The following is a 27,697-nucleotide window of genomic DNA, read 5'->3' as shown; positions in this document are numbered from 1 at the left end:
GCTATGTTTAATAGTGTGCAGCCGACAGTAAAGAAAGTGCTACACACTGAGATCAGGAACCAGTATGTAATAACTAAACTTCTAACCAGAAAAAAAAAGAAACCTAAGCAAGTGAAAAGATGATGTTAAGTTGTCTATCTCGCCTTCATTCTTGCTGGTTGGGTTCGGAGCCGATCCTCGGCTCTGACTCTGCCATCTTCAAAAGCTCGAGAGATGCTTACTGGCTCGAGGCCCCCCCCCCCATATCCCATGATGCCTGGCGCTAGATACCCAGATCTTGGTTGCCGCTTTTGCTACGAGGTTGCATTTACTGGCTGAGATCGTATATTTTCTCTTTATTCGCTATATTTAGGACTTTTTTGTACTTTATTGAATATACGCTTATTGTCATAGCTTAGTAGGTTCTATGGTAGTTTGTTAGTGTCCCCCCCCCCTTAAAAACTTGTTTTCTCCTTAGAGAGTTTTCCTCTCCTTCCCCCACTCCCATTTACCTTTTCAAAGTAAGCGTTTTAGTTAGAGGCTTATCATTGTTTTATTTTTTTAAGGTAGACAAAGTTCATTAGAAATAGTGGTAGTTGTAGGTCTTATATTAGATTGTGTGTGTGTGTGTGTGTGTGTGTGTGTGTGTGTGTGTGTGTGTGTGTGTGTGTGTGCTGTTAGGGTGTGGTAACTTGTGTGGTTTGTGTATATTTTTTTCCAGTTACCTACACTGCTTTATACTTGTTCTTTGTAACTGATTTTCCTTCACAGGAATGTCTAAAGACACAAAAGTGTCGGGGTTCAAGAAGTGTGACTCATGCTGTCAGAAAATGTCTCTGACAGATGGTCACACGTCTTGTGTTTATTGCTTGGGCTCCCTACACCTGCAGGACTCTTGTTCGGTGTGTCACGCCTTTAGTCCAAGAGTCCTGCAGGAGCATAGGAATAAGCTTATCCTTAGGGTTTGCTTAAACCTGAAGGATCACCGGCCAGGACTCAGTCAGTGAAACCTTCTAGGCCATCAAAGCCATCGGCTCCCAGCTCGGAGCCGTCACCAAGTATGGTTTCTGCTTCAACTTCGGTTCCGGCTGGAACCGAAGCACCTATCTCTACGTCATCTTAGGCTCCGACCGGAGCCGAAGTACCTATCTCCCAGTCGTCCCCAACTCTTCCGTCGGAACCATCAGGGAGTCGAAAACGCTCCAGGTCACCATCCTTGGAGTCGATGCACTCGGCTCCAGGGTCACCCTTACTGCAATCTGAGCGTAGTCATCGGTCCCACTCTTCTCGGTCGTCTAGGTTATCTGACCATGATTTGGAGAGAGTGGCGAGCAGGCTTTTAAAGTCACAGGCCCTAGCAAAAATGCTATCCAGCCCCTCTCATCAGGGCTTGGCTCTACCTGTTTTTCCAATAGTTCTTCCTTCGACTCATCCCTTGAGTTTGGAGCCGGAGCATGCTGTGGCTGGAACCGTGGGTCCGTCGGCGCCGATACCTCCCCTTTCGGTTCCATCGTCGGCTCCGATCTCTTCCATGGTGCCGTCCTTGGAGGGGATCTGGGCGCCGGGACTCCCTCATCGGCTCCGAGGGGGCAAGTGGCATCGGACCCTTGTCTGACCCCGTTCTCCCTCTCGGAGCTTTGGCGCAGGTGAGTTCGGCTCCTACGTCGGCTTTGGAGCCGTCTCTCTCTGTGCCGGGAAGGATTCCGGTCTCGTCTGAGCCTTCTCTGGTATCAGGAAGGGGCACCTTCGAGGTCATGAGGAGTGTGCTGGCATCTGAGTCAGCGTCACGGTCAGCCTCATCGGCTTCTCCCCCCATAGTGCCTGCTCCTGCCTCTGCCCCTCCTCCAGACCCCAAGCATGGGAAACAAGTGCTCCAAGGCACCCCTTTGGGTGTATCTTCCTCTTCCGAGGCCTCCCCGTTCATTCAGAGGAGCCCCCTCGAAAGAGGAAATGCAAGAGGAAGCATGTTGACTCCCCTGAGTCTGTCACTTCAGATACTGACTTGGAGGAGTCAGAAGGGTCCCCGAGATCCCCCTCTGAGGACGTCTCCTTCTCAGACATCCTTGAAATCCTTAGGCAGAGGGGGAACTGGACTAACCTTAACCCTTCTGAGGATGAGTCGGTATTCCTGGACGCGTTTGGTTCCCGACCCTCCACCTCCTGGGTGTCTCCGCCTTTCGATCCACTGATGTCGTTGGTGGCTCGAAAGGCGTGGTCAGCTCCAGACTCAATGGAACCAACTCCCCATAGGCCCACAAAATTCATCACTGCACCTCAAGACAAGCAATTTCTGAACAAGGGTGTTCCCGTGGATGCCATGGTGGTAACAGCGGCCACCAGAAAGGAGTTGGCTGAAACTTCTTCATCTGTCCATCCCCCTAATAAGGAATCTAGGACGATGGACAGGTATGGGAAGCGGATGTTTTCCTCAGCGACCTTTTCTATGAGGTCTCTGAACTATTTGTGCCATTTTACCCGCCTTCAAAGGGATCTCCTTAAAGAGCTAGGAAGATACCCTTCAAGATCCATCAGCTGCGGGGGCTCAGGCTAAGATTGCCTCCCAGGTGGCAACTCTAAATTCTGTAGTAAACTCCTCCATGTGGCTCATCTCTTATGCAGCCGATGGAGCGAGTAGGGCCGCAGGCACAGGTGTGGCTTTGAGGAGACATGCTTGGATGCGGTTATGCAACTTTCCGGACCCCTTCAAGACATCTTTTACCAACACCCCCTTGGATGGTTCTGCTCTGTTTGGACCACAGATGAAGGATACCCTTACCAGGTGGGAGCAGGAAGGCAAGACTCTCTCTGCTGTTGGAGTCTGTTTTTCCACTCCAAGACCGTATCCCATGGGTCAGAAGAGTGGGAAGATGTGGTTCCGGAAATCCCAGGGAGCCGTGCCTGACACACGTGGAGAGTTCCCCTCCAGGGGCAGAGGAGGGAACAATAGACGCCGCCCTAGGGGCAGGTGGGGGGTCCGCAAAATCAGGGCCAAGGAGAATCCTTCTCTGACAAGCCCTTCCAGCATCCCTGAAGTGCTGCCCGACTGTCCACCTTCGGAGGCAGTCGGGGGAAGATTATCGCTGTACCCAAAAGCCTGGCAAAGTATAACACAAGACAAATGGGTACTTTCTATCATATCCGAAGGCTACAAAATTCCCTTCTTTTGCACTCCACTCTTTCCCAACAAATCCCTTCCAGATGTTCCACCCAATCTAAGGGATCAATCAGTTCAAGAAATTTCAAAACTGCTAAGTAAAAGAGCTATCCAGTCAGTCCCAGCAGACCAACAAGGATCCGGAACTTACTCAAGGTTCTTTTTGGTACCAAAAAAGACAGGAGACTTGGAGACCCATTCTGGATCTCAGCAGACTAAACAGGTCTGTTCAAAGAACGAAGTTCCGGATGGTCACGCTACAGTCCATTTTCCCCTTTCTGGGTCAGGACAATTGGATGTGCTCCATAGATCTTCAGGACGCGTACTACCATATCAAAATGCACAGATGCTCCAGAAGATTCCTCTGCTTCTGACTGGGAGCCAGTCATTATCAGTTCAGAGAGCTGCCCTCTGGTCTCACCACAGCCCCCAGGGTGTTCACCAAATGTTTGGCAGTAGTCACCGCTCACTTGAGATGGCAAGGATTCCAGGTGTTTCCATATTTAGATGACTGGCTCCTTACTGCAACCAACAGGCATCACCTGCTGCTAGCCAGAGACTACACCATCCAAACGTGCTCTATTCTAGGCATCACAATAAATTTTGAAAAGTCTGCATTGTCGCCTTGTCAATCTATCAACTTTATAGGCGCAAATTTAAACACAGAGTGTTAGCCATTCGACGACATGTGCAGGTCTTACTAGGTTGCAAAAAGATTCGGGCCAGATTTGTCCTAAAAACATTGGGTCTCATGGCAGCGGCTGTAATACTAGTTCTCCTTGCACGTATTCACATGAGGATTCTTCATTGGATGTTGTTCACACAATGGTCCTTCCAGCAACTCCCAATGTCTCACATGATAATGATTACACAGTCATGCAAAAACCAACTTGTTTGGTGGATGGTTTCCCCATCATTACACCAGGGCAGACCATTCATTTTTCCTCCTCCAGTAGCTATGGTGACCACGGACGCCTCCCTGATCGGGTGGGGGGCATTTTCAGGGCAGAACAGTCCAAAGCACCTGGCAGCCTCATAAGTCCCATCTGCATATCAATGTCATGGAGATGAGAGCCGTGCTTTTAGCGTTGCAAGCTCTTCAGAACTCTCTTCCCACCGGGACCATTGCAATTCAAACAGACAATGTGTCAGTGGTATGGTACATCAACAAGCAGGGCGGAACCAAGTCGTACCCCTTATGTCGAGAAGCACTCAGACTTTGGCAGTGGGCAATCTCTTCCCAACGGTTTCTGATAGCAGTGCACATCCCTGGGAAGTCCAACGTTATAGCAGACAGGCTGAGCAGAGCAATTCTTATGCCTCACGAGTAGTCTCTCAATCAGACTGTGGCGGACAAAATCTTCCGCAAATGGGGACAGCCTTGCTGCGACCTTTTTGCCACCCCCTTCAACAGCAAGTGTGACAATTTCTTCTCTCTCCTTCCTCTCCCCGGACACCTCCCCAGAGACGCTCTAGTTCACGATTGACCCCAGGGACTTCTTTATGCATTCCCTACATTTCCCCTGATTCCCAAACTAATTCAGAAAGCTACCACATTGGGATGCAAGATGATCCTCATTGCCCCTTACTGACCTCGACAAATTTGGTTCCCTTTCCTGCATCATCACCTTCTGGAGCAGCCCTGGACCCAATTCCAGAACTCCTGATCCATCAATCGGGTGGGCTACACCAATCTCTTCAATCTCTCCAGCTCACTGCTTGGTTTCTCCACTTCTGACCTTAGCCAGGCTTCCCAACATCTCTCATTCGGTGCGTGACGTCATCTTATCCTCACATAAGTCAACCACTAGGAAAACTTATGCTAGCAAGTGGAAACGTTTTTCCTTATGGGCAGAGAACAGGAAGATAGATCCCTTTTCAGCCCCTGTGCACCATATTTTAGAATTTCTAGCAGAACTTTATCGAACAGGATCCTCTTCTGCCATGATTAGAGTTCAGCTAGCTGCAATTTCAAACTTTCATACAGGCCTATCTGATTCCAGCATCATGTCCCATAAGCTTTGTAAAGCCTTTCTTAAAGGGACCACTCTACTCAGGCCCCCAGTAAGAAATCCCCCGCCTCCGTGGGATCTGAATTTGATTCTAGCTTCCCTGATACTGCCCACCTTTGAACCGACAGCTTCCTGTTCCTTGAAGTTTCTTTCTTGGAAACCCTTCTTCTGGTCGCAGTTACGTCAGCCAGAAGAGTTTCTGATCTTCAGGCTCTTTGTGTTCATCCTCCTTACCTAGTTTTTCACAATGATAGAGTTTCTCTTCGGACTAACCCTTCCTTTCTTCCAAAGGTTACTTCTGATTATAATTTGAATCAGTCCATTGAACTACCTGTGTTCTTTCCAAATTATTCCAACAAGGCAGAATACAAGTTACATCAGCTGGACGTCCATAGACAATTACGCTTTTACTTGGATAGAACCAGGCAAATCAGAAAATCAGACCAGTTGTTCCTGTCTTGCGCTGAGGGAAAACCAAGCATACCGGTGTCAAAAGTCACCTTATCTAGGTGGTTGACTTCTACTATTACCTTTATGTATCAGTTAAGAAATAAAGAGCTTCCTGCTAAACCCAAAGGTCACTCCATCAGAGCTCTAGCTACTTCTGTGGCTTTTCAGGCCAGATTGCCAATGTAAACTGTTTGTGCGGCAGCTACATGGGCTAATCCACATACCTTCATTTCACATTATAAACTGGATGTGACTTCCAGAAGCAGAGCTGATTTTGGTTCCACTGTTCTGAAAAGTCTGATGTCCTTCAAGAATGCAACTGCAGTCATAACATATGGGTTGTCCTGCCTCAGGCAGCCCTCGGTCGGCCGAATTCCAAAGTCTGGGTCCGGCATCGGCTGGTGTCTCCTCCTCTCCGACGTCACAACGGCTGGAGTATAAAGGCATCGGCCGACTCCATCTTCTTCAGTCTTTCTTGCCGCGTGGTGCCCGAAGCAGAAGCAGTTAGCAAGTGCCGGTCAGTCAGCTCCTGTATTTTCAGTACCGAAGTCATCTAAAAGCTAAGTACCCTGTTGGGGAACATTTATTCTTGCCTCAGCCAATGTCAGAACAAATTGAGAAAGTTAATAATTGTTTGTCTTGTGGTAAACAAATACCTCATAAGGACTAACATTCTCTCTGCCTTCCTTGCCTGGGCCCAGACCACGACGTCTCAGCCTGTGCTGCCTGTGCTTGCTTTAATAAGCGCACTCTCAGGCACCGGGCAGAATTCGCCGAAGACTTTTTCTGTAAATCCTTTGCGTATATCTTGCCGTCGGATCAACCGACAACCCAATCTGCTAAAAAACGCAAGGACCGGGACCGGCATCCACGGCCCGCGTCCACTACCGATGCTACTCCCAAATCCTCGGCTAGGGCTCCGGTCCCCTCGGAAGGGGTAGATCAACCGCTCCAGGCCGGCAACACAGCGTTAACACGACCTTCGGTCTCGGAGATCTCTCCGGTGCCGGTTGTGGATTTTCCCCCGGAAACCGAGGTTCTGGATCTACCCGACACCATTCCTGTGGACAAGGTAACGCCTGCACGTGGGGCTGCTAGGCCTCCTGTTTCCATGTCCATCAAAGCCTTTGCATGTGCTAAGGCCACCAGTCAGGCCAAGGCCCATCCTAAACCTGCCCAGGCCCCTTCATCTGATAAGCAGATCATGTCTCTGGCTGCAGATCTTATTTCCCTTATCAGGGGGTCTCAGCCTAATCCGGACAAGGGTTCTCAGCCAGGAAAAGGCTTTGTACTTTCCTCAAGCTTCCCCAGCACAGACCCTTGGCTATCCCTCCAGTTATGGATGTTTTGGATGATGTTTACTCTGACTCCAGTGCCAACCCTGATTCTCTTCCTCCTGCTCCTGTCAAGCCGGACAGATATTACAGGGTCCCTGACACTCACAAGCACCTTTTTAAGGCTCACTCTGTGGACCTAGAAACTATTTCACAGGGCCCCAAGGGAGTGGCTTCCTCCTCTGCCAAAAACCCACTGCCAGCTGACAGGGAAGCAAGGTCCCTATAGAGATGGGGTAAAAAAGTATATACCTCTACTACTTTAGCCATGAGGTCTCTTAACTGCCTTTTTCACATGTTTCAGTACCAAGATTTTCTCCTAGATGATTTACAGAAAAAGTTAGCCTCTCCTGAGCCTTTTGATAAAAAGACACTGCAGGATCATATTCATAACACTCAGCAGGTTAATAACCATTTTCTGCAGTGTGGTTATGATGCACTGGAAGCTTCATGTAGGGCAGCTATGACCGGGGCTGTAATACATAGACATGCTTGGTTGAAGGATCAGTCTTTGCCTGACCATGTTAAAGTAAAGTTACTGGATGCACCATTGGAAAAACAAAAGCTTTTTGGTGCTACTGCACAAGATGTATTGAAATCCATAGTGGAAAAAGCAAAGTCAGTACAGACAGTCAAGGATTTCCTTCAGGTTCAGCCACCCAGATTCAGCAGAAACTGGCCCTCCAAGAATTGGTCCTTCCCTGGCTCTGACAAGTTTCAAAGGGGAAAAAGCAGACGTGGCGAGGTAGAGGCAAAACCGAGGATCTTACAGGGGACGCCAATGGCAACATCCAAATCAAAGAAGTGGCGCAGACAATTCAGCTGCACCACAAGGACAATCACAATGACTTGACTTTCGTACCGCCTACAAAGGTTCAAAGAGAAGCACCTTTGGGCGGAAAATTAGGCTTATTCTCACAAAACTGGCATATCTTAACCAAGGACAATTGGATTCTGGATTTGATAGACAAAGGTTACAGATTCCACTTCCACACATTACCAATAAAACAAGGCATGCCAAACCTGCCACATCATCAAAGGGCAGAGGCACTCACTCAAGTTTCCAAGCTATTAAGTATAAAAGCAATAAAAAGGGTTCCTCCTCAGGAACAAGGCCAGGGATTTTATTCAAGATTGTTCCTTGTTCCAAGAAAAGAAAACAAGTGGAGACCCATACTGGACTTGTCAACTCTAAACACTTTTCTCATTGTGCCAAAGTTCAAAATGCTGACGTTGCAGCAACTTCTTCCCATGTTGGGCAAAGGGTCTTGGCTGGTCACTCTGGACCTCAAGGAGGCATACCTGCATGTCCCAATCAGACAAAGCTGCAGAAGATACCTCAGATTTCTTGCAGGGACAGAGCATTATCAATTCTCAGCATTGCCGTTTAGCTTATCTACTGCGCCCAGAGTGTTCACGAAATGCCTGGCATCAGTAGTGGCACACTGCAGACTGCAGGGGATTCAAATATACCCCTACTTGGACGACTGTCTCATACAAGCAGACAACAAACAAACCTTAAAAGGGAATTTGGACTATGTCATGCATCTACTGCAGGCCTTGGGATACACAGTCAACATTCAGAAGTCAAACTTACTACCATCCCAACAAATTATATTCCTAGGAGCCAAACTGGACACGGAAAAACAAATGGCCTACCTCACAGAGGAAAAACAGCAGCATTTACCAGAGTACTTCAAAGGCCTAGCAAAGCTTTCCCAGCTGACTGCAAGGAAAATCCTGCAGGCCCTGGGCTTCATGGCATCTTGCATCCTTCTGATACCTTTGGCAAGACTTCATATGAGAAAGCTGCAATGGTATCTAAAAAACTTATGGTCTCAACACAGCAACAGCATAGAGGACTTAATCCCACTTATTCCATGTCTGCAAAAGGAATTTCTATGGTGGGCTCAAGCCAGTCAACTAAACAAAGGCATGCCTTTCAACAGACCTCAAGCAGACCAAATGATAACAACAGATGCCTCAGACCATGGATGGGGGGGCGCACATGGAGGGCAGATGCATTCAAGGTCTTTGGACGCCAAAGGAAAGACATCTGCACATAAACCAAAAGGAGATGTTGGCAGTGATACATGCCATTGAGACTTTCGAAAAAACACTAAGACAGGGACATCTGCTAATAAGGACAGACAACACTACTGTCATGTGGTACATAAACAAGCAGGGAGGCACTCATTCTTACCCCCTCTGCAGACTAACAATGCTTCTCTGGGAAAAATCCCTGAGCTTGAGGATACATTTACAATCCCAGTTTGTACCAGGCAAGGACAATGTACTGGCGGACAATCTGAGCAGAAATTTCATGGATCCACACGAATGGATGCTGCACCCTCACATTTTCTCTCAACTGGCAAGGACATGGGGAAGACCGGACGTAGATCTTTTTGCTTCCCACTTAAATCACCACCTGGAAAAGTTCTGCACAAGGACTCACCACCCTCTAGCTTGGAAAACGGATGCTCTCTCCTTCAGCTGGAATTCTCTAAAAATGTATGCATTCCCTCCCTGCCTCTGCTGACCAAGGTGATACTGAAGATCAAAGCAGAACAACCAACAGGCATCTTGATAGCTCCAGACTGGCCGAGGCAACACTGGTACCCATTGCTATTGACCATAACTCGGACCAAGCCATGGCCTCTGACCCTATGGCCCCTGCTCCTAACTCAACACAATTACAGGACTGTACATCAAGACCTGAAAACATTGCATTTGACAGCCTGGAGGCTACCATGACTTCACCAAACTCTCTTTCCAAATCTGTTCAAGAGATCTTGATGGAAGCACGCAGACCTTCCACCAGAAAAGCCTATTCAGCCAAGTGGAAGAGATTCAGTATCTGGAATGCCAACAGGGGTCAGGACACAGCATTACTGAATATACCTCAAATATTAGAATACTTGGCAGAACTATTTCATACTGGACTCTCATACTCCTCAATAAAGATTCATGCCTCAGCAATCTCAGCAAAATACAACTGTGACCCTCCAGTTTTTTCGCATCCTCTGCTAAGACAGTTTCTAAGAGGGATAAAGAATATTAAACCTCCCAGAAAACAGCCAGTACCTGCATGGGACCTCAACTACGTGTTGGAAAAACTAACTCTTCCCTCCATTTGAGCCAGCAGCAACCTCAGAAATGCAATTTCTGTCATGGAAGATGGCCTTCTTATTGGCAGTCACCTCTGCAAGAAGAGTTTTGGAGATACAGGCACTCATGGCAGTGCCCCCCTTCCTCATTTTTCATCAAGACAGAGTCTCTCTAAGAACCAACCCTACATTCATGCCAAAAGTAATTTCAAGGGTGTCTCTAAACCAAGCTATTCATCTACCTGCATTCTTTCCCAATCCTCAAAATAAGGGGGAAAAACTTCTGCATACTTTGGACATACACAGACAATTACGCTACTACTTGGACAGAACTAAGGCCACCAGAAGATCTGATCAGCTGTTTGTAGCCTATGCTGCTGGAGTACAAGGAAAAGCAATCTCCAAGCAAACAATTTCAAAATGGATTGGACATTGCATCAGATTTTGCTACTCTTTCCATGGAAAAGGTGTGCCAGCCAATATCAGGCCACATTCCACCAGAGCTATAGCCACTTCCACAGCTTTTCTAAGAGGAGTGGCAACAAAGGACATTTTAGAAGCTGCTACATGGAGCTCCGTGCATACATTTGCCGAGCACTACAACCTGCCCTTATACTCCAGATCCCGAGCAGGCTTTGCTTCGGCAGTCCTGCAAGGAGATTTTAGCTACACCATCCTTATCTTAGTTCCATCCACCCCCAGCTTGGCTATGGTACTCAACCCATATGTTATGACTGCAGTTGCATTCTTGAAGGACATAGTACAGTTTTGTACCTACCATAAATGTAGATGTCCGATAGATATGCAACTGCAGTCGAATTTTCCCACCCTCCTACCCCTCTGTATCCTTCTTTTTTGGGTCCCTACCCCTCTTCCCTTCAGCTGGGGGTATCTCCTATGGTGTATCTGTTTATTACTGTTGTGCACGTTTTGGATTATTTTATCAATTTACCAAATTTAGCCTTCCAAGGAGGGCACCTGAAATCTGGGGCAAGAAACACTGAAGAAGATGGCGTCGGCCGATGCCTTTATACTCCAGCCGTTGTGACGTCGGAGAGGAGGCGACACCAGCCGACGCCGGACCCAGACTTTGGAATTCGGCCGACCGAGGGCTGCCTGAGGCAGGACAACCCATATGTTATGACTGCAGTTGCATATCTATCGGACATCTACATTTATGGTAGATACAAAACTGTACTTTCCGATGAGCCACCCAGGATTGAGGTGCAGCAAGAATGAAGGCGAGATAGACAACTTAACATTAAGAAGTTATGTACCTACCGTAATGTTCCATGTTAGTTGTCTTCTTCTCGCCTTCTTTCTTGCGTCCCACCCTCCATCCCCCTATCCTAGTAGACAGAGAAGAGTTCCTTAGGTTTGTTGATCACTGGCTGAGTCTTCACTGGCTATTACTTCTGTCAGTCTCTCCAGTAGGTTCCTGTATCCTGGTAAATTTACTGTATTATTATAATTGTTATTATTATGTCTGTAGTTAGGTTACCAAATGAGATCTGGGTATCTAGCGCCAGGCATCATGGGATATAGGGGGGGGCCTCGAGCCAGTAAGCAGCTCTTGAGCTTTTGAAGATGGCCGAGTCGGAGCCGAGGATCGGCTCCGAACCCAACCAGCAAGAAAGAAGGCGAGAAGAAGACAACTAACATGGAACGTTATGGTAGGTACATAACTTCTTATTAATGGTTGGGGTTCAGAAGTTTGTGTTACAGAAATAAAAATGTGAGAAAGTTTCTTCTAAAAAGAATACAGCCTGTTACGAGACTCCAGATTGTCAATGGACGATGAGTGTGGGCAACGAAAGGCAACGTTTAGTGTTCTCTTTAGTGTTGAGGGAGATATCAGATTGAAGGAAGGACATGTATGACCAGTATGTAAAATTAATGATTCATGGTAAGCCTACCAGTAAGACATTGGAGGAAGCTTTTAAAGGGAAGCACAAAGAAACTGTTTCTGTGCATGGACATGTCTAGTCTTGTAAGAGAGATATAAAAACAGTTAAAGGAATGACCACTCTGACCAGTACTTTTACTTTTAACATAATTCATAAAGTTGTTACATTTGGGAAAACATCCTCGAAGAAACGTGCAGTTTATGTAACACCAAAAATTATTAAACCCAGAACAAAGTTTGATAAGCATCCAGGTGCTTTGTTGACTAACCCATTTGATGAAGGGTTCTATAGTTCGTTTATACAGGGATCAATGAGTCTGACTGGATCTACCTCATTTTTACTCCCTACTGTGTCCTAGTGAGACAGCCAGATGGTGTGAAAATTTAAAAGCTGTCTGATAATGTTTAACATGGAACTTGTTTCTTGGGTAGTTTTAAACAGTACTAGTATTTAAGAAAAGTGATATGTATGTTTATCTTACTTTTGATTCTAAAGCTGTTCTAATTAACTCTGAATTTACTGCTTAGCTGCTAAACTGAAGGTTTTGGAGTGCTTTCTGTGTTATGTGAATCTGGCGAGGGTAGTAGTAGTTTCCTGTTACAGTACACAATACTGGTTACACTACTGGACTAAGAAGCTGAAAGACAAGGGACCTGGATTACAATTTAATCGAACCTTACATTGATCTACATTCCTGAGCAGTCATTTCAGTCCCTTGTAGTTTCAATCAAATTTTGAAGGACACCATTCCAATTTATCAAAACGATATCACATCAGCTGAGTAAAAGTTCTGTATTCAAACAATTCTGTTTGCTCAGTGTTCTTTATCTTTCTTAAAGCATATGCAGTGTTTAAAACTAGTACTGAGGCAGCAGATAATAGCTCACCATAATTTACTCATCTGGGAAGATATTTTATGGAAAAGGTCATTGACCAAGACACCGGGAGAAAAAAAAACTTGAAAACATGATCTTTCTGCTAAAATGTTTTGGGTTCTTTTACTTTCCAGCTGGACTCCCAGCAGAACAATGCCTGCACCAGGACTGGTAGAAGGTTTCTCTATTTAATTTCTCATTCTAAGGAGTGCAAACCTCAACAATAGACCACCCCCATGCTGCATTCAGATGTGATTGTTTCCAGTACTACAACAAGTGCTATACAAAGAAAAAAAATCAGATAACATTATTCTATTACTGTCAGTTTTTGAGAAAAAAATGGACAATGAAATTAAGAGTTCTAAGCACTGAATTAATTAACATTTTATACAGAATTCAAATTGCATAGAGTTAGATTCAGAAATTATGTAACATGGTACCTTGGATAAAAAGTGCATGCTATCATCCACCCTGGGCTACACCCACAACCTTCTGATTCTGTGGTGGATATCGTACTCCATCATTCAAAGCATTACGTTTTCAGTTACATAAGAAAGGTGCTCCTACAGAGAGGCTGCACTTTGCATGTAGAGCAACCACACAGATGGCCGTGGGATATGAAAGTTTAGTCCTTGAGACATTATTGTGCCGTCCTGTATATAAGAACATAGGAGCTTACTAGGTAAGTCATCATGAGGCCTGTAAGATGCCTAATCATGTACACCTTTAAGCAGGCAAACCTAAAAGTTCCTGGCATGTTTTTCTAACGCTTAATAGTGCTTACCTCACAAATCAAACAGGGCTATACATGATAACCATGGGTAAGTTTGTATCTACCCATTCAGTCATCCAGACTAGCCTTAAAGGTAGCCAAAGCAGTACTTTGTTTGCCCTGTAATAGCATCTTCATAAGCTAAGAATACATCGAGTTAGGGACCTGCTCTCTCTCCAGCGAGTTCTGTTTATTTGTTGTTGTAGAGTTTAGTCCTTAGTGTATTTTTTTTAGAGCCACTGGTTTTGTGAAAAAATAGGAGGTCAAATAGGAATAGGTATTTCATGGCTAGAAACATGAGATACGGAAGGGTCATCTCGCAGCAACCTGTAGGCTAATGAGTACAAGGAGAGTTGTGCCAATTTTTATGTGTAGAGGAAAGATGGAAGACCTTTAATTTTCTTTGTTAGAAATCTTTGGGGCCTTTCAAGTTGAGAGATATGCTTGGATTTGTACATACCAGAGGAAGCATTGTATTCAATGATGGGCCTGATGAGGGAAGAGTGTATTTGTCTGATGGCCTCTTTGGATCTTGAAGATATTCTCTTGGAAATTAACCAGGCTAGATGGAATGATTTCCTGACTGGGGTGGAAACATGATGATCGAATGAGAGGAAGCTATCCATGTAAGTGCCTAGGTCTCTTATGACTTGCCCAGTCTGAAGAGGAGCACCATTTATAACATATGAAGTGGGAATAACAATTCTGCCAACATTTACTTTACTGTGTTTTTTTCATTTAGTTTGATACACTGTGTCTGTGCATATTTCAGTCCTTGCTGGAGCTCTTTTGTGTCAGTGGATGAGAGGGACAACAGTGCTCAGTTTGCAGTCATTAGCAAACATGGTCTACAGTGCTTCAGAGATATTGGCTTAGATGTCTGCAAAATGAGTGCCAAACAGAATAGGTCCCAGAAGTGGTCCTTGTGGCACCCAACCCCACTAGTTAAGATTAACATTCAGTGGGAACCAACAACTTTCACAACATGAGATCTGTTGGATAGCCAAATTGCAATCCAGCGGATAGTGTAAGGGTTTACATTAAGGTTGTCTAATTTTTTAATAATACCAACATGGGGGATAGTATCAAAAGCCTTGACCAAGGTTGAGATAAGCAGTGTGCACAGAATGACCATTGTCCACAGCCTCTGCAACTTTTTCAAAGAATCTTACTAGGTTCAAGAGACAGAACCTGCCCTTCACAAAACCAAACTGTTTGGGATCTAGGTCAGGTAAGTTGCCTATGTCTGCATAAATGAGTTCTGCCATGATATGTTCCATATATGGCTTATAGGTCTATAATTACCCAGGTCTGCAGAGGGGCCACTCTTGTGTCGGGAAGTCACAATGGCTTTTCATCAATCATCAGGAACATACCATGTAGGTAGGCAGTACATGCTTGGCACTGATGAAAATGCAGCTTTGTATGTTGTCTGGTCCCCTGGAAGTGTTACTTTTTTTGACAGGGATTCTAATTCTTTTTCCAAGGTGATTTCAGGAGAAACTAAATTCTCAAGGATAGCGAGGGCAGCAGTGTGGTATGTGGGGTAAATTTTTCTGATAATATATTCGCTGTATCCTTGGGGTCAGAGTGGGCGATATGGATGAGCTCACTGCAGTGCTGACATTATTCCTTTTTTTCTGCCATAAGCAAACACAGATTTGTAGTTTTCCTTTGGAATCTGTAGCAACCTTAAATTCATATACTCCTTTACATTTTCTAATGGTGATTTTAAGTTCCTTGCCGGCGTGTTTCATTGTAGTCTTCAGGTAGGGAAGTGGGGATTTTTTGCAACTTTTCATTATTTTCTTTCTTTTGTTGTACATTTTATTGATATGGGAATTTCATCAGAGGAGGTTTATTCCTGAATTTAGTCATATTTAGGGCAAAAGGGTACTGACTTTTCTATGCAACTGGTCAGGTATTGGTGAAAGTAAGAGGTGAATGCAGCAGCCCTCTCAGTTGGATGCTTTTGCAAGGGTTTATTGGGAATTTTGTATGTCTTCTTCAAACTGAAGTAGAGTTGCCTTGAAGTCCCTAAAGATAGTCTCCCTGGCTAGTGGAATACCACTAGATTTGACAGAAATGACTGATTTGTGGTCAGACTTAACCATGGATAAGGAAATGTAGCAGAGCTTGCCAAGAGTTTTAGTATATTATGTAAAAGAAAGGGCACGTCAGCCTCAAAAGCTACTAAAGCTGCTTATTATAAATATGCAGTATAACGGCCTGATCTGTTTTAAGAATCTGGGTCCTTTCTTTAAGTGTGTATTTTTTTTTCAGTGAATAATGGCTGCCAGTGTTCAGTAGTACCTCCCCAAGAATATTTTGGAAAGTAAAACAGGAAGTAAAGTTACAAAAAGATAAATCTGTTGTCAAATGTTGTTGTAACCACTGCATTTTGGAAGTTCAAAATGTTTAGTAGTTCTACCAGAATTATTGTGTATTACAAATATTAAAAAAATAAACTTTGTTTTTTTTTTTTTTTCAAATGCTGTGAACATGGTCTAGGTTGTACATACTTAAATGTTACCTTGTTCTTCTGTTTTATTTTTGAACTGCAATTTACATCATTTTTTAATATAGTTTAAAGGATTTGATCCCAATCGGCTGTGTGTGGCAACATTGCTATTTGAAGGCGATAGAGAAAAAGTGCTTCACCATGAAAAACAAGTCTATGATATTGCATCAAAATTTGGGTAAGTTGAAATATAATCAATGGCATTCTCTGCATATGAAAATAGAATGAATCAAAACATTTTAAAGTGATTATTTTTATTAGCATTTTCAGTGCTGTTGAGTATTTTCTTGAAAGATTTTTCTGTATCCTGGACACCTTATTACATAATTTCTAACTCTTAACTCTGTGCAATATGAATTTTGCATAATATTGTTAATAAAGTGCGTGGAGTTTTTCATTTCATTGCCCATTTTTTCTCATAAACTTACAGCAATAGATTATTTTTGGTTTTGTATGGCACTTAAGTTAAAGTATCAAGTTAAATGTCCCATAGGTCTTCAGTGATTCCAGCTTAAGTATTTACAGAAAACACAAAATGTAGATGTTGAATAGCTTTTTATTTGTTAGCACTTGGCATATTTTGTATTGTCCCTGTTTATATAATACTTGTCATCTTTGATAAAATATTCCCCCCAAATGATTTTTTAATACTACTTAAGCAAGTAAAACAACTGGAGGTAGTGTGAGTTGCTGAAGGTCCACTAAAAGCACTGCTGTTTACTCCAGAAGACTGTTCAGTTTTACTAGTGAACATAGTGACTAAGTCCATTCATTCTTGCAGGAATCTGAAATATGGTTTCATTAAGCCACTTACAGGCATTATGGTAACTATTTACTCTGATCAAATTTGAATATTTCATCTTTTGTTCACCCTTCATCAGATCAGCATGCGTCAAATATGTAAGAAGTGAAGTGAGTGTTTGTATGTGTGAGGTTATACCTCATTTTAAAATGACAGTGTTTTGAGGTAGAGTTGCTTTTAAAGCTGTGGATGAAATAAACAGGAAGTTCAGGAATGTCTAACTGTTGTTGCTATCTAGACCCCGCTGTTAATGGAGCACTAATGGTGTAAGGAACTCTAGCGTAAAGTTTTTCTTTCCTACAGTTTTTTGTATCTGCATTTGGATGGCATGTATTTTTGACCTTTTTGGTTAGCTGCAGTCTTTGGTACATTACGTCGTTCTGATTCCTTTTGCAGTACTTGTGAAAAATTTGAAAGGCATTGTAGTTAAGAAAAGGTAATGATTAAGATTAGCATTTAATATAAACATTGTAACTGCTGTACACAGTATGCAAACCATTGATGTGTTGTAGATAGAAAATTAGGCTTATGCGAAAGAGTTTGATAAATCACAATTACCCCTCCCCTTGACGCCGATTGTTGTGTGTGTTACAAAGGCTCAGAAAACATTTCACTTCTCAAACAGTCTGAGTAATGGTAGGGTTGATTCCGTCCGTCTTATTTGATTGATTACAGGACAGATCGATGAAAACAACTGTGGAAATGTGCCATTTGTCAGCTTTGCTGTGTTGTTACCGCTGTCATACCCACCAGAAGCTAGCAGATTTACTGGATTTTTTTCTTTACCTTGCATTCTCACAGTTATAAAATAATGCTGCCTTAAGAAGTGTGCTTGGTACGATCTTGTAAAAAGACATAAAATGACACCATACCGTTCCCTTGTCAAATGCACATTTAGACTTTAGGAATGCTTTTTATGCGTCGGTTCCTTTAATCAAGATGTTGACCCCTGCCTAGGTCCAGGTAGATTGATAATAGAAGAGAAAGTGTAAATCATGCCTGTAAAAGGTATTCATCATGTTTAAGTCAGGTTTTACATCAATCTGTCAGCATTTCAACTTTCCGTTATTTTGCTTATTTGTTTATAATGGCTTTTGTTTGCTTTATGGAATACAGTCTAAGAGGTTTGATTTGTATTTACTCTGTAACAATGTAAAAACCAAACTTTTTTTTTAAATCTGTGTTAATGCTTCAACATTGTCTTGTATGGATTTCAGTATTTACAAATTATGAAGGTGAATGTGTTAGAATGCTAGAAGAAAATTAGTTTATAGTCTATTTTATATTTTGCATTGTGTAGTAATGTCAAGGATGCCATGTCGTAGATCTGAAATTTCTTGGCACTATTTTTGAGGTGAAGACAGAAGGCCAAAGAAGAAAGCAAAATATTAAAAAAAGTTTATTTCATATAGGAAAGTAGTAAGAAAACTGAGCATGTTTTATATTCTGTCAACTAAAACTGGTCGGCAATGTGCTTGTGTAAACTATTGCTCTTCAGTAATAGCAGTATTCAGGCCGCTGTGTATTTGTTGAAACATAATTTAAAATGTAAAGGGTGCTTGATTTAATTTAATTGGCTAAGGCCCACTAGACACAAGTGCAGTTTTACAGTCATAACTTGGGAGACCTTGCCTAGTTAAGTGACTGGATTAGAAATTAACATAAGTAGAGAGACATAGTTAAATTCTGGGCTGTAGAATGAAGCTGAATAGCAGATCCATAGCCTTAACTGTTAGTGCTGTAATGCCAGGTCAAATTTGAGATGCCGTACCCCCATTAACTTACAAGTTAGGACCCTGCTAATCATTAGCAGTTTACATTTTTTCAGCAGGTTGCACATTATCATTGGATGCTAAGCTATCAGTACGTTGTTGGTTTATCCCCAAAGCAGACATCTGGATTCATATTTCAGTACTGATATTGTATTGTGCTACATTCATAAGGTGCCATCCCTTAGACAATTAATTAACATAAGATCTTGTCTGCCATTTCTGATAGTTATTTTTGTGAATGGGATACAAGAAACTTTACCAGTAATCACTTTATTGGGTCCCTACACATTGCATTCAGACACTGAATGACCACCTAAATTGACAAACCCTAGTGATCAGCTCAGCAGGAGGCTTCCCCACTTACAAAAATCTGTCCTTGTCGACAGGCCACATATATTGTCCAACACAGTAAATACATAAATCATGAATGGGGGTTGGCCCCTCCTACACAACAATATAGAAAGCATGCCTGATTTATATATGCCAAATCCTTGCTCACACAAACATTAAGAAAAGAACATTTGGTAGTATACAATAAAGTACTACTAAATTTAAGTTTGTGTCTTCAAATGTGTGTCTGAAAGCTCAGCTGTGTGTTATTAACTTATAAAGATTTTTTTTTCCAAAACTCCCACTGTATGTTATACTCTGTATCGATTGTATTGTAATTTTCTGAACTCCTGTGCATCGTTGTAACTGCCATTGTGCCTGTGTCATGGCTGTGAAGAATACAAGGACCAGACTACCTACCCATTTAAATAAATAAATAAATACATTAATAAAAAAATATAAACCAGGCATACAGTCACTAACAGTAAATGACGATCTGAAATGAGTATACTGTGAAGCATTATATTTGCACATTTAAAGGTCATTAAAAATCCTCAGCAAAGTCCCTATAGTTATTGTAAATACCACTTTGCGTTACCTTGAAGAATGATCTGACGGCATATGGAAGAGGATATTAATCTCTGCTGCCACTAGCCATAGTTTGACTGGTATCCTACATACTGAAGAGAAAGTTAGTAGGGTTGCACCCCCCACCTGCCATTCACTAGCCTTTTCTTAACCAGTGGCCCATTCATTCCCTCATCACGAGTGGGAACAGTTGTCTGAGAGGAGCCATCATTTAGGCAGCCATTGGGTGGTTCAGGAGGTTTTTTTCCTGTTTTCTACCTTCTCCTCAGCTATGCTCAGTAAAAAAACACTGGATGGAGTATGTAATGAGTATAATCTCTGCACCACACCTCACTTCTGCAAGGCGCTGATGTCAACAGGATGTCCCCAACATGCAAATCAACCCATGCAAAAGTTTTGCTGTCACTTCTGCATGGAAGAGTCCTGACAGTTTCAAAACTAAAATGTATCAACTGGGTCTCAAATACCCAGCCTCTCTGGGTCATTCTTTTCTGTCCCAGCTGCCATCAGTCATTTCATTAGTGACCCTGACTACTAACGAGCAACAACATAGACCTCATCACTTCAGTGGTCTTTCCCAAGGTAAGGATTTCAAGTACCTGTTTGTCCACTGAGAGAACCTCTGTACAACCTTATCTCTTCTCAACTGCATTACTAATCATAAGGCACATAATAGGCCCAGCTTCAGGAAGATAAGCACAAGCTTGTACAAAACCTTCTCAAGTCAGAGTTAAAGTTTAAAATCCTCAGTAATATGGATGAGTATGTGTAGCCCCATATACATTCACCTGAGACTACGTTTAAAGTAGCAGATACTGAGGTCAAAACTGCTGCATTTAGGATGATAGTTCAGAAATGTTTTTGGCTCTCTATCTCAGGTCTTCCAGCCAAAGTTCAACCATACCTTCAAAATGCTCCTTTTTCTTTTTTTAACTTGATTGGCATACAAGAAGGTTCCATCTGATCTCAAGGAAAGGGAGTAAGAAGTTGGCTGTCTACCAGCTGTAAGAAAAAAGTTAGTGCCAACTCATTCAAAGTAAGAGTTTAAAAAAGTGAAGCCCTGCCTTCATTGGCCATGATGCTAAAGTGCCATGGTAGTACTCTGCCACAGAGCCCCTAGACACATCCAGGTCATTTAAAGACCTCTAGCTGTCCACCCAGATGATTTTCTGACAGTTACAGTGGGATGATTTGGAAACATGTCCAGGCATGAAATGTTCTCATTCTGGACATCTGTACCGTCTAGCTGTAGAACATAGACACACCTTGGAATTTATGATCTTATGTTTGTGGATCAGTTGTTGGAGGAAGTCCTTTGCCTTTTGGAAATAGATGCAGTGGAACATTGCATCTGATATTGTAAATCTTTATTCATTCCTTACTGTTAGGACTTCGGTTCCATCCTCGGAACTGACATGGCCATTTCCAAGCTCGTGCCAGCCAAAAACACTCAGGTAAGACCTACCCATAATGCCCCTCTCATAGTCTCTCCAGATCTCGTTTTCCGCGTTCCTTGTCAGACGTGCCTAGCCATCTCTCTCAAAGCTAAGTGGAAATTTGTGATTTTTTGTGTAGTTTCTCTTCACACTTTGTCGTTTTTTAGTCAGTTTAGTCTTTTCTTACTTTTGCCTAGAACCTGCTTCTACTTCCTACCCTTTACCTTTGGTAGTTAAATCTGTAGTATCGTTGGTATTGTCCCTCTCTCCTGCCTTTGGTAGGCCTTCCTTTACCACTTGTGGTATTTTTAAATACCATCATTAGTATTCTCTCCTTTTCTTTCCCTTGTTATAGTTGTTTCCTTCAGGATAGCCCTTTGTTGCCTGTACTATGTCAGACAAAGTTAAGTTGGGGTTTAAACAGTGTGACAAGTGTGGGCGTAAGATGCACAACTCAGATGGCCACACTCGATGTGTTTAAATGCTGATTGTGATATTTGTTCTAGTTTTAGCAGTCGCACTCTAGCAGAGCTCAAAAACAACCTAATTCTGAAAGGTTTAATCAAAACGCCTTTTTCGGAGGCTCTATCTGGGTTGGAGGTCTCACCACCTCCCAAGATGAAGAAACACAAGGAAAAATGGAGTCACTCAATTCCTGCATCTCCGTCAGTTACGGAACCGAGTCAGCTCTGTGCTTCTCCGGTGCCCTTGGCGCAGATCTCTTCGGCACCAGGTCCTGTGTCTTCTCCCTCTGTGCCGTCTCTGATGATGACTCCTGTTTCGGTTTCAGCCTCGGCACCATGGCTTCAGTGCCATCCTTGGTTGCAGAACTGGATTTCACGACCATACCTGCTTCGGCACCAACCCCAGCCATGGTGCCGACAGCTTCTTCAGCTCCACAGACTATGACCTCTGTTCCTAAAGTCAAGTATCTACCAAGAACCAGATACTCTCCAATGTATGACCCTTTTTTGAGGCATCGGTTTAGCCCCTTTCTTGAAAGACCTGATTCTCCTTCATCAGCCTCCTTTAGATCCACCAGGTGTCTTTCTGAACTAGATGTAGTGCGAGTTGTGGACCAGCTTCTGGCAGCTATGGGATTGCCCACTCCAGCTAGACCTTCCGTCCCATTTGGTTCGGAATCCTTCACAGCATTTTCTCCTGTTTATCCTCCTCCGGCCTCTACCCAGGCCATGGAGATCTCTGTACTGATGTCCACCCCAGTGCATACTGTCTCGGCCCCGACTGCGGTGTTTTCCCTATCGGCACCGACCACCTTTGCTGCATCAGCTCCGTTGGAGCCATTGCACTCTCAGAGCAGTGTTTGGACTGTCGGCACCTTGGTACTTAGCATGGCATCTATTTTTTCGCTGGCACCGTCTATATCCTCACCTGGACATAGAGCTCCTCACCTGGAGGTGGGCCCCTCATGGCAGGGTGTGACCCCGGTTTCAAAGTTGTCCTTCTCGGTTCTGGGCTCCCATCCCTCCTTGGGCGGGCCTGCTTTCCATGTGATGGAGAGGGTTCTTGCCTCCGCAGGCTCGCAGTCACCATCAATGACATTGGCGCCAGAACCCCCCTCTAGCATGTAGCTGTCCCAACCCTCTACTTTGGGATCCCAGGCACGGGAGCCGCAAGACCTCCCTTTGAAGGGAACCCTTTCTCCTGAGTCCTCCTCAGAAGATCCTACTGGGGAGCCACCCCAGAAGAAACAGTGCAAGAAGAAGCACCTTGATTCCCCTGAGAAATCTATCACTGAGGACACTGATTGCGATGAGGGGGAAGGGTCCCCACGGTCTCCCCCAGATGACGTCTCATTTGGAGACATTCTCGAAATTCTCAAGCAGTGGGGAAACTGGAAGTCCTCTAACCCTTCTTCTGAGGAATCGGTGTTCTTGCAGGCCTTCCGTGCCCGGCCATCTTCTTCTTGGGTGACCCCCACCTGCTGATGAGCTTATTAAGCTGATCGTGCAGTGTGCCTGGAAGGCCCTGGACAAAGTAGAACCTGTCCCCCAGAGGTCGGACAAAATTCTATCCACCCCTGAAGACCAGCCCAACTGGTCCAAGCAGTTCACGGTTGATTCTGGCAGAAGATAGTTCCACTGTCCATTCTCCGAACAGGGAGTCTCGGGCCATGGCCAGACTAGGGAAGTGGACCTATGCTTCAGCGACCTTTGCCATTCGGTCACTGAAGTGTCTAGCACACTTCACTCACCTCCAAAGAGACCTAATCTCTGAAATGTCTTCCTCTTTGGCAGGGGTACTACCTGATAAGGTGCGCCTCGCAGCTAGCTACCCTTGAATCTATCTCGAACTCCTCGAAGCATTTGATATCTCACACCACCAAGCGGGCAGCGAAAGCTGCTGCATCAGGCATTATGAGATGCCATGCTTGGATGCGTTTCTGTGATTTCGCAGACCCCTTTAAATCTTCCTTCGTCAATGTGCCTGTCAACGAATCTGCACTTGTGGTCCCAAAGTATGAGACACACTAGCACAAAGTGAGAAAGATGGAAAGACCTTGTCTGCTGTGGGCATATGTTTTTCCACCGCTCAGAGTTCCTACTCCAGGAACCAGAGGGGAGGAAAATTGTGGTTCAAGAAATCCCAAGGATCTTTTCGTGACACTCGTGGTGAGCACCCCCCCCCCTGGGCAGAGGGGGCAACTCATCTGAAAGATACCCATTTCAGGGTTTAGGGGTAACCAGGGTGCTAGAGATTCCTTCTCTGGCCAACCCTACCAGCACTCCTGAGCAGCAGCCTGATTGCTTTCCTCTGGAAGCAGTAGGGGGTCATTTTTCTCTTCACCTACCAGCCTGGCAACTTATTACTACCGATGTTTGGATGCAGAGAATAATATCTAGAGGCTACCAGATACCATTCGATTTAAATCCCAGACCTGTCAAACGAATCCCCAATGTGCCACCCAGTCAGAGGGAGATAGCGGCTTTAGAAATAGAAAAGCTGCTAAGAAAAAGAATCATCCAACCAGTCCCACCAGTTCAGAGGATCCGGGTTTTACTCGAGGTCCTTTTTTAGTGCCAAAAAAGACAGGGGACTGGAGACCAATCCTGGATCTAAGCATATTGAGCAAATTTATCAAACCTCAAAAATTCTGGTGGTCACAGTATAGTCCATTCTCCCCTTTCTAGGGAGGGACAGCTGGATGTGCTTTGTAGACCTCCAGGATGCGTATTACCACATAAAGACGGATCTCACGGCTCCCAGAGATTTCTCTCTTTCTGGCTGGGAGCCAGTCACTACCAGTTCAGGGCAGTGCCATTCAGTCTCTCGACAGCCCCCCCGAGTGTTCACCAAATGTATGGCAGTTGTAGTAGCTCATCCTCTACTACAAGGATTCCAGGTGTTTCCGTATCTAGATGTTTGGCTCTTTACCGCCCTGACCCAGAATTTTCTAATCCGCAGCCTGTCTTACACTCAAGGCCTCGCTCTTCGCTTGGGGATTACAATCAACAAGGACAAATCTCAAATGCCTCCAACAAAAACACTGGAATTCATTGGAGCAGTTTCCGACACAACATCCTGTCAAGCTTCCCTCCCTTCTCACAGGCTTTTGAAAATAAGACACCAAATCCAAGCCCTTCTTCCACAGACCTTTGTACCAGCACGCCTTGTACTGCAACTCTTAGGCTGCATGGCAGCTGCCATTACTCTAGTACCACTGGCGAGGTTGCACATGAGAATACTACAGTGGCTCCTTTCTTCACAATGGTCAAAATTAACCCACTCTCTTGACCACATGATACGACTTACAAATCTTTGCAAGGAAGAAATGCTATGGTGGATGAAGTCAGAATCGAATCTTTGGTGTTGACCATTCTGTCTCCCCCAGCCCACGGCCACGGTGACCATGAATGCTTCCATGTTAGAGTGGGGGGGGCATTTCCAGGGAAAGACGGTCCAAGGCACCTGGTCCCCCATGGAGGCTAGTTTGCATATAAATGTCCTGGAACTGAGGGAAGTTCTCTTAGCATTGCAAGCCTTCCATACATCCCTCCCTTCTGGGACCATTGCAATTTATTCGGACAACATGTCAGTCGTCAGGTATATCAACAAGCAAGGCGGAACCAGGTCTTACCCCCTGTGTCGGGAAGCCATGGGGATTTGGCTGTGGTCGATAGCTTCCAACCGCTTTCTTATAGCAGTGCACATTCCCAGGAGTTCCAACCTTATTCTGGACAATCTGAGCAGGAACATCCTGATGCCTCATGAGTGGTCTCTCAATCCTGCAATAGTGGATCGGATTGTCCACCACTGGGGCAAGCCTTGCTATGATGTGTTTGCTTCCCCCTTAAAAAACAAATGCAGAAGCTACTTTGATCTGATCCCTCCTCAGGGGGAACCCCCGAGGGATTCTCTAATGCACGATTGGTCCCCACGTCTACTGTATGCCTTTCCCCTGTTTCCCCTCATCCCGAAATTCCTCCAGAAAGCTCAGAGGTTGAGAAGCAAAGTGATCCTCATTGCCCTTATTGACCCCATGAAGTCTTTTTCTTATTCCTATGGCCTCATCTGATTCACAGCCCATGGATCCTGGATCATTTCCAAGGTCTGCTATCTCATCCCGAATCTCCACAGCCTCAAGCTCACAGCTTGGTTCCTCCACTTCCAGTGATTGCCAGGATGCCTAATATCTCATCTCCCCTTCGTGATATTCTTCTGGCTTCACACAAACCTTCTACCAGGAAAATTTATTCTAGTAAATGGACTAGGTTCTCTATTTGGCCAAAGATCAGAACTTAGATCCTTTCTCTATACCTGTTCCAAAGATCCTACAATACCTGACGACTCTTCTACATGCAGTAGCCTCAGCCTCAGCTATCGCAAATTTTCATAATGGATTTGATAATTCTTCTGTTATGTCACACCACTTGTGCAAGACCTTTTTGAAATGAGTATTACACGTTAAACCTCCTGTCAAACCCCCCATAGAACCCTGGGACTTGACCTTGGTACTTCAGTCACTAACAGGCCCTCCTTTCGAGCCTTTTGATTCTTGTGATATAAAATTTTTGTCATGAAAGACTCTACTTATAGTAGCACTCACCTCACCTCAGCGAGTGTCAAGAGACCTTACTTGAACTTCCACAGGGATAGAGTATCCCGTCGTACTGACCCTTCTTTCTTGCCCAAGGTCATTTCTGTTTTTTCCATTAACCAATCTGTTGACCTTCCCGGTTTTCTTCCCTCAGCATTCTAACAGAGGGGCATATCTGTTGCACACCCTTGATGTTCATAGGCAGCTTCGTTGTTATTTAGACAAGACTAAATCTTTCAGGAAAACAAATCAATTGTTTGTGGCCTTTGCAGGACCCAGATTCGGTAAACCTGTCTCCAAAGTGACTCTATCCTCCTGGCTTAGAAACGTCATTACCTTTATGTACCATCAGAATAAGCTATCCTTACCTTCCAGAATAAAGGCTCATTGTACTAGATCGATGGCTACTTATGTGGCTTTTCATTCCAGAGCCACTATTAATGATATCTGCACAGCAGCCACTTGGGCAAGACCTCATACTTTTATCACTCATTACAAATTGGATTTGGCCTCCAGGGGACAAGCATCTTTTGGTTCTATGGTGCTCAGGAATATCCTTCCTTAGGGCCACCCAGGACTCAAGTAGCTGGGGACTCAGTCCTAACAGTAAGGAATGAGTAAAGATTTACAACATCAGATAAAAGAAGTTATGTCTTTCCATAACCTTCCATCTGTGTTGTAGATCTTTATTTTTTCATTACTTCCCTCCCTCCTTCCCCCTGCCTGGACTCCTGGTGGACTTTAGGAATTCCTGGTTAGGGTATTTAATCAGACAGAGCCTCCTTCTGTGTTTCTCTTACTATCTCTGTAATATTGGGGCAGGCAAACTCGATCTGGAGAGACTATGAGAGGGGCATTGTGGGTAGGTCTTAGCTGAGAGTTTTTGGCTGGCGCGAGCTTGGAAACGGCCTTGTCGGTTCCAAGGACAGTACCAAAGTCCTAACAGTAATGAATGAATAAAGATCTACAACACAGATGGAACATTATAGTAAGACATAACTTCTTTTTTTCTCTGAAACCTGAGGATGTAATTTTTTTTCCTGCACTCAGTAACACAGGGAACTAAGAACAGCTTTGAACCACAGATTTCTGAACCAGTGTCTGGTACAAAAGTTCAAGATGTTCTCATTTCACCCTTTGCTTTCATTTGTGACAAAAAGATAACAGGCCCTTTGCCATGCATATGAACGATAGATGATGTTCTTTGTGTTTCCCTGTTGCAGTCATCTCACTTGGGTTAGCTGCCTGTAGGTAGCCCTCAGTCGGCCCGAATACCAGAGATTTAGTATTTCTGCATCGGATGCTGTTGCTCCAGGACTGACGTCAGGTCGTCAGGGTATAAAAACAGGCAGCCGATGCCATTACATCAGTCTTTCTTGCCAAGGATCCCAAAGCAGAAGCAGTTCACAAGTGCTGGTCAGCTGCTACCTGAATTTTCATTTACGAATGGAATAATCCTGAAGTCTTCTAAAGCTAAGTACCTCGTTGGAGATCCTTTTTTCTTGCTCTAACCGATGTCAGAAAAAGTTAACAATTGTCTTGCCTGTGGAAAGCAAATACCACACACAGATTTTCATTCTTACTTCGTCACTTGTTTAG

At 44.2% G+C, this 27,697-nt stretch overlaps 1 protein-coding gene across 1 annotated transcript in view; it reads left to right on the top strand.

Moving 5' to 3' along the window:
* The window catches only part of AGPS (alkylglycerone phosphate synthase), a 1,624,661-nt gene that overhangs the window by 1,135,927 nt on the left and 461,037 nt on the right, over positions 1–27,697 (top strand). Inside the window, exon 14 of the mRNA XM_044075311.1 lies at positions 16,177–16,289. Coding sequence (XP_043931246.1) covers positions 16,177–16,289 — 113 coding nt within the window. The remainder of the gene's footprint in view (positions 1–16,176; positions 16,290–27,697) is intronic.

This window comes from Protopterus annectens, chromosome 6.part0, assembly GCF_019279795.1.
Source record: "Protopterus annectens isolate FY-2018-M chromosome 6.part0, PAN1.0, whole genome shotgun sequence".
In the NCBI taxonomy this organism is placed as follows: domain Eukaryota; kingdom Metazoa; phylum Chordata; order Ceratodontiformes; family Protopteridae; genus Protopterus; species Protopterus annectens.
Note: the sequence above shows the minus strand (reverse complement) of the source record. Positions and strands in the feature narration are given on the sequence as shown.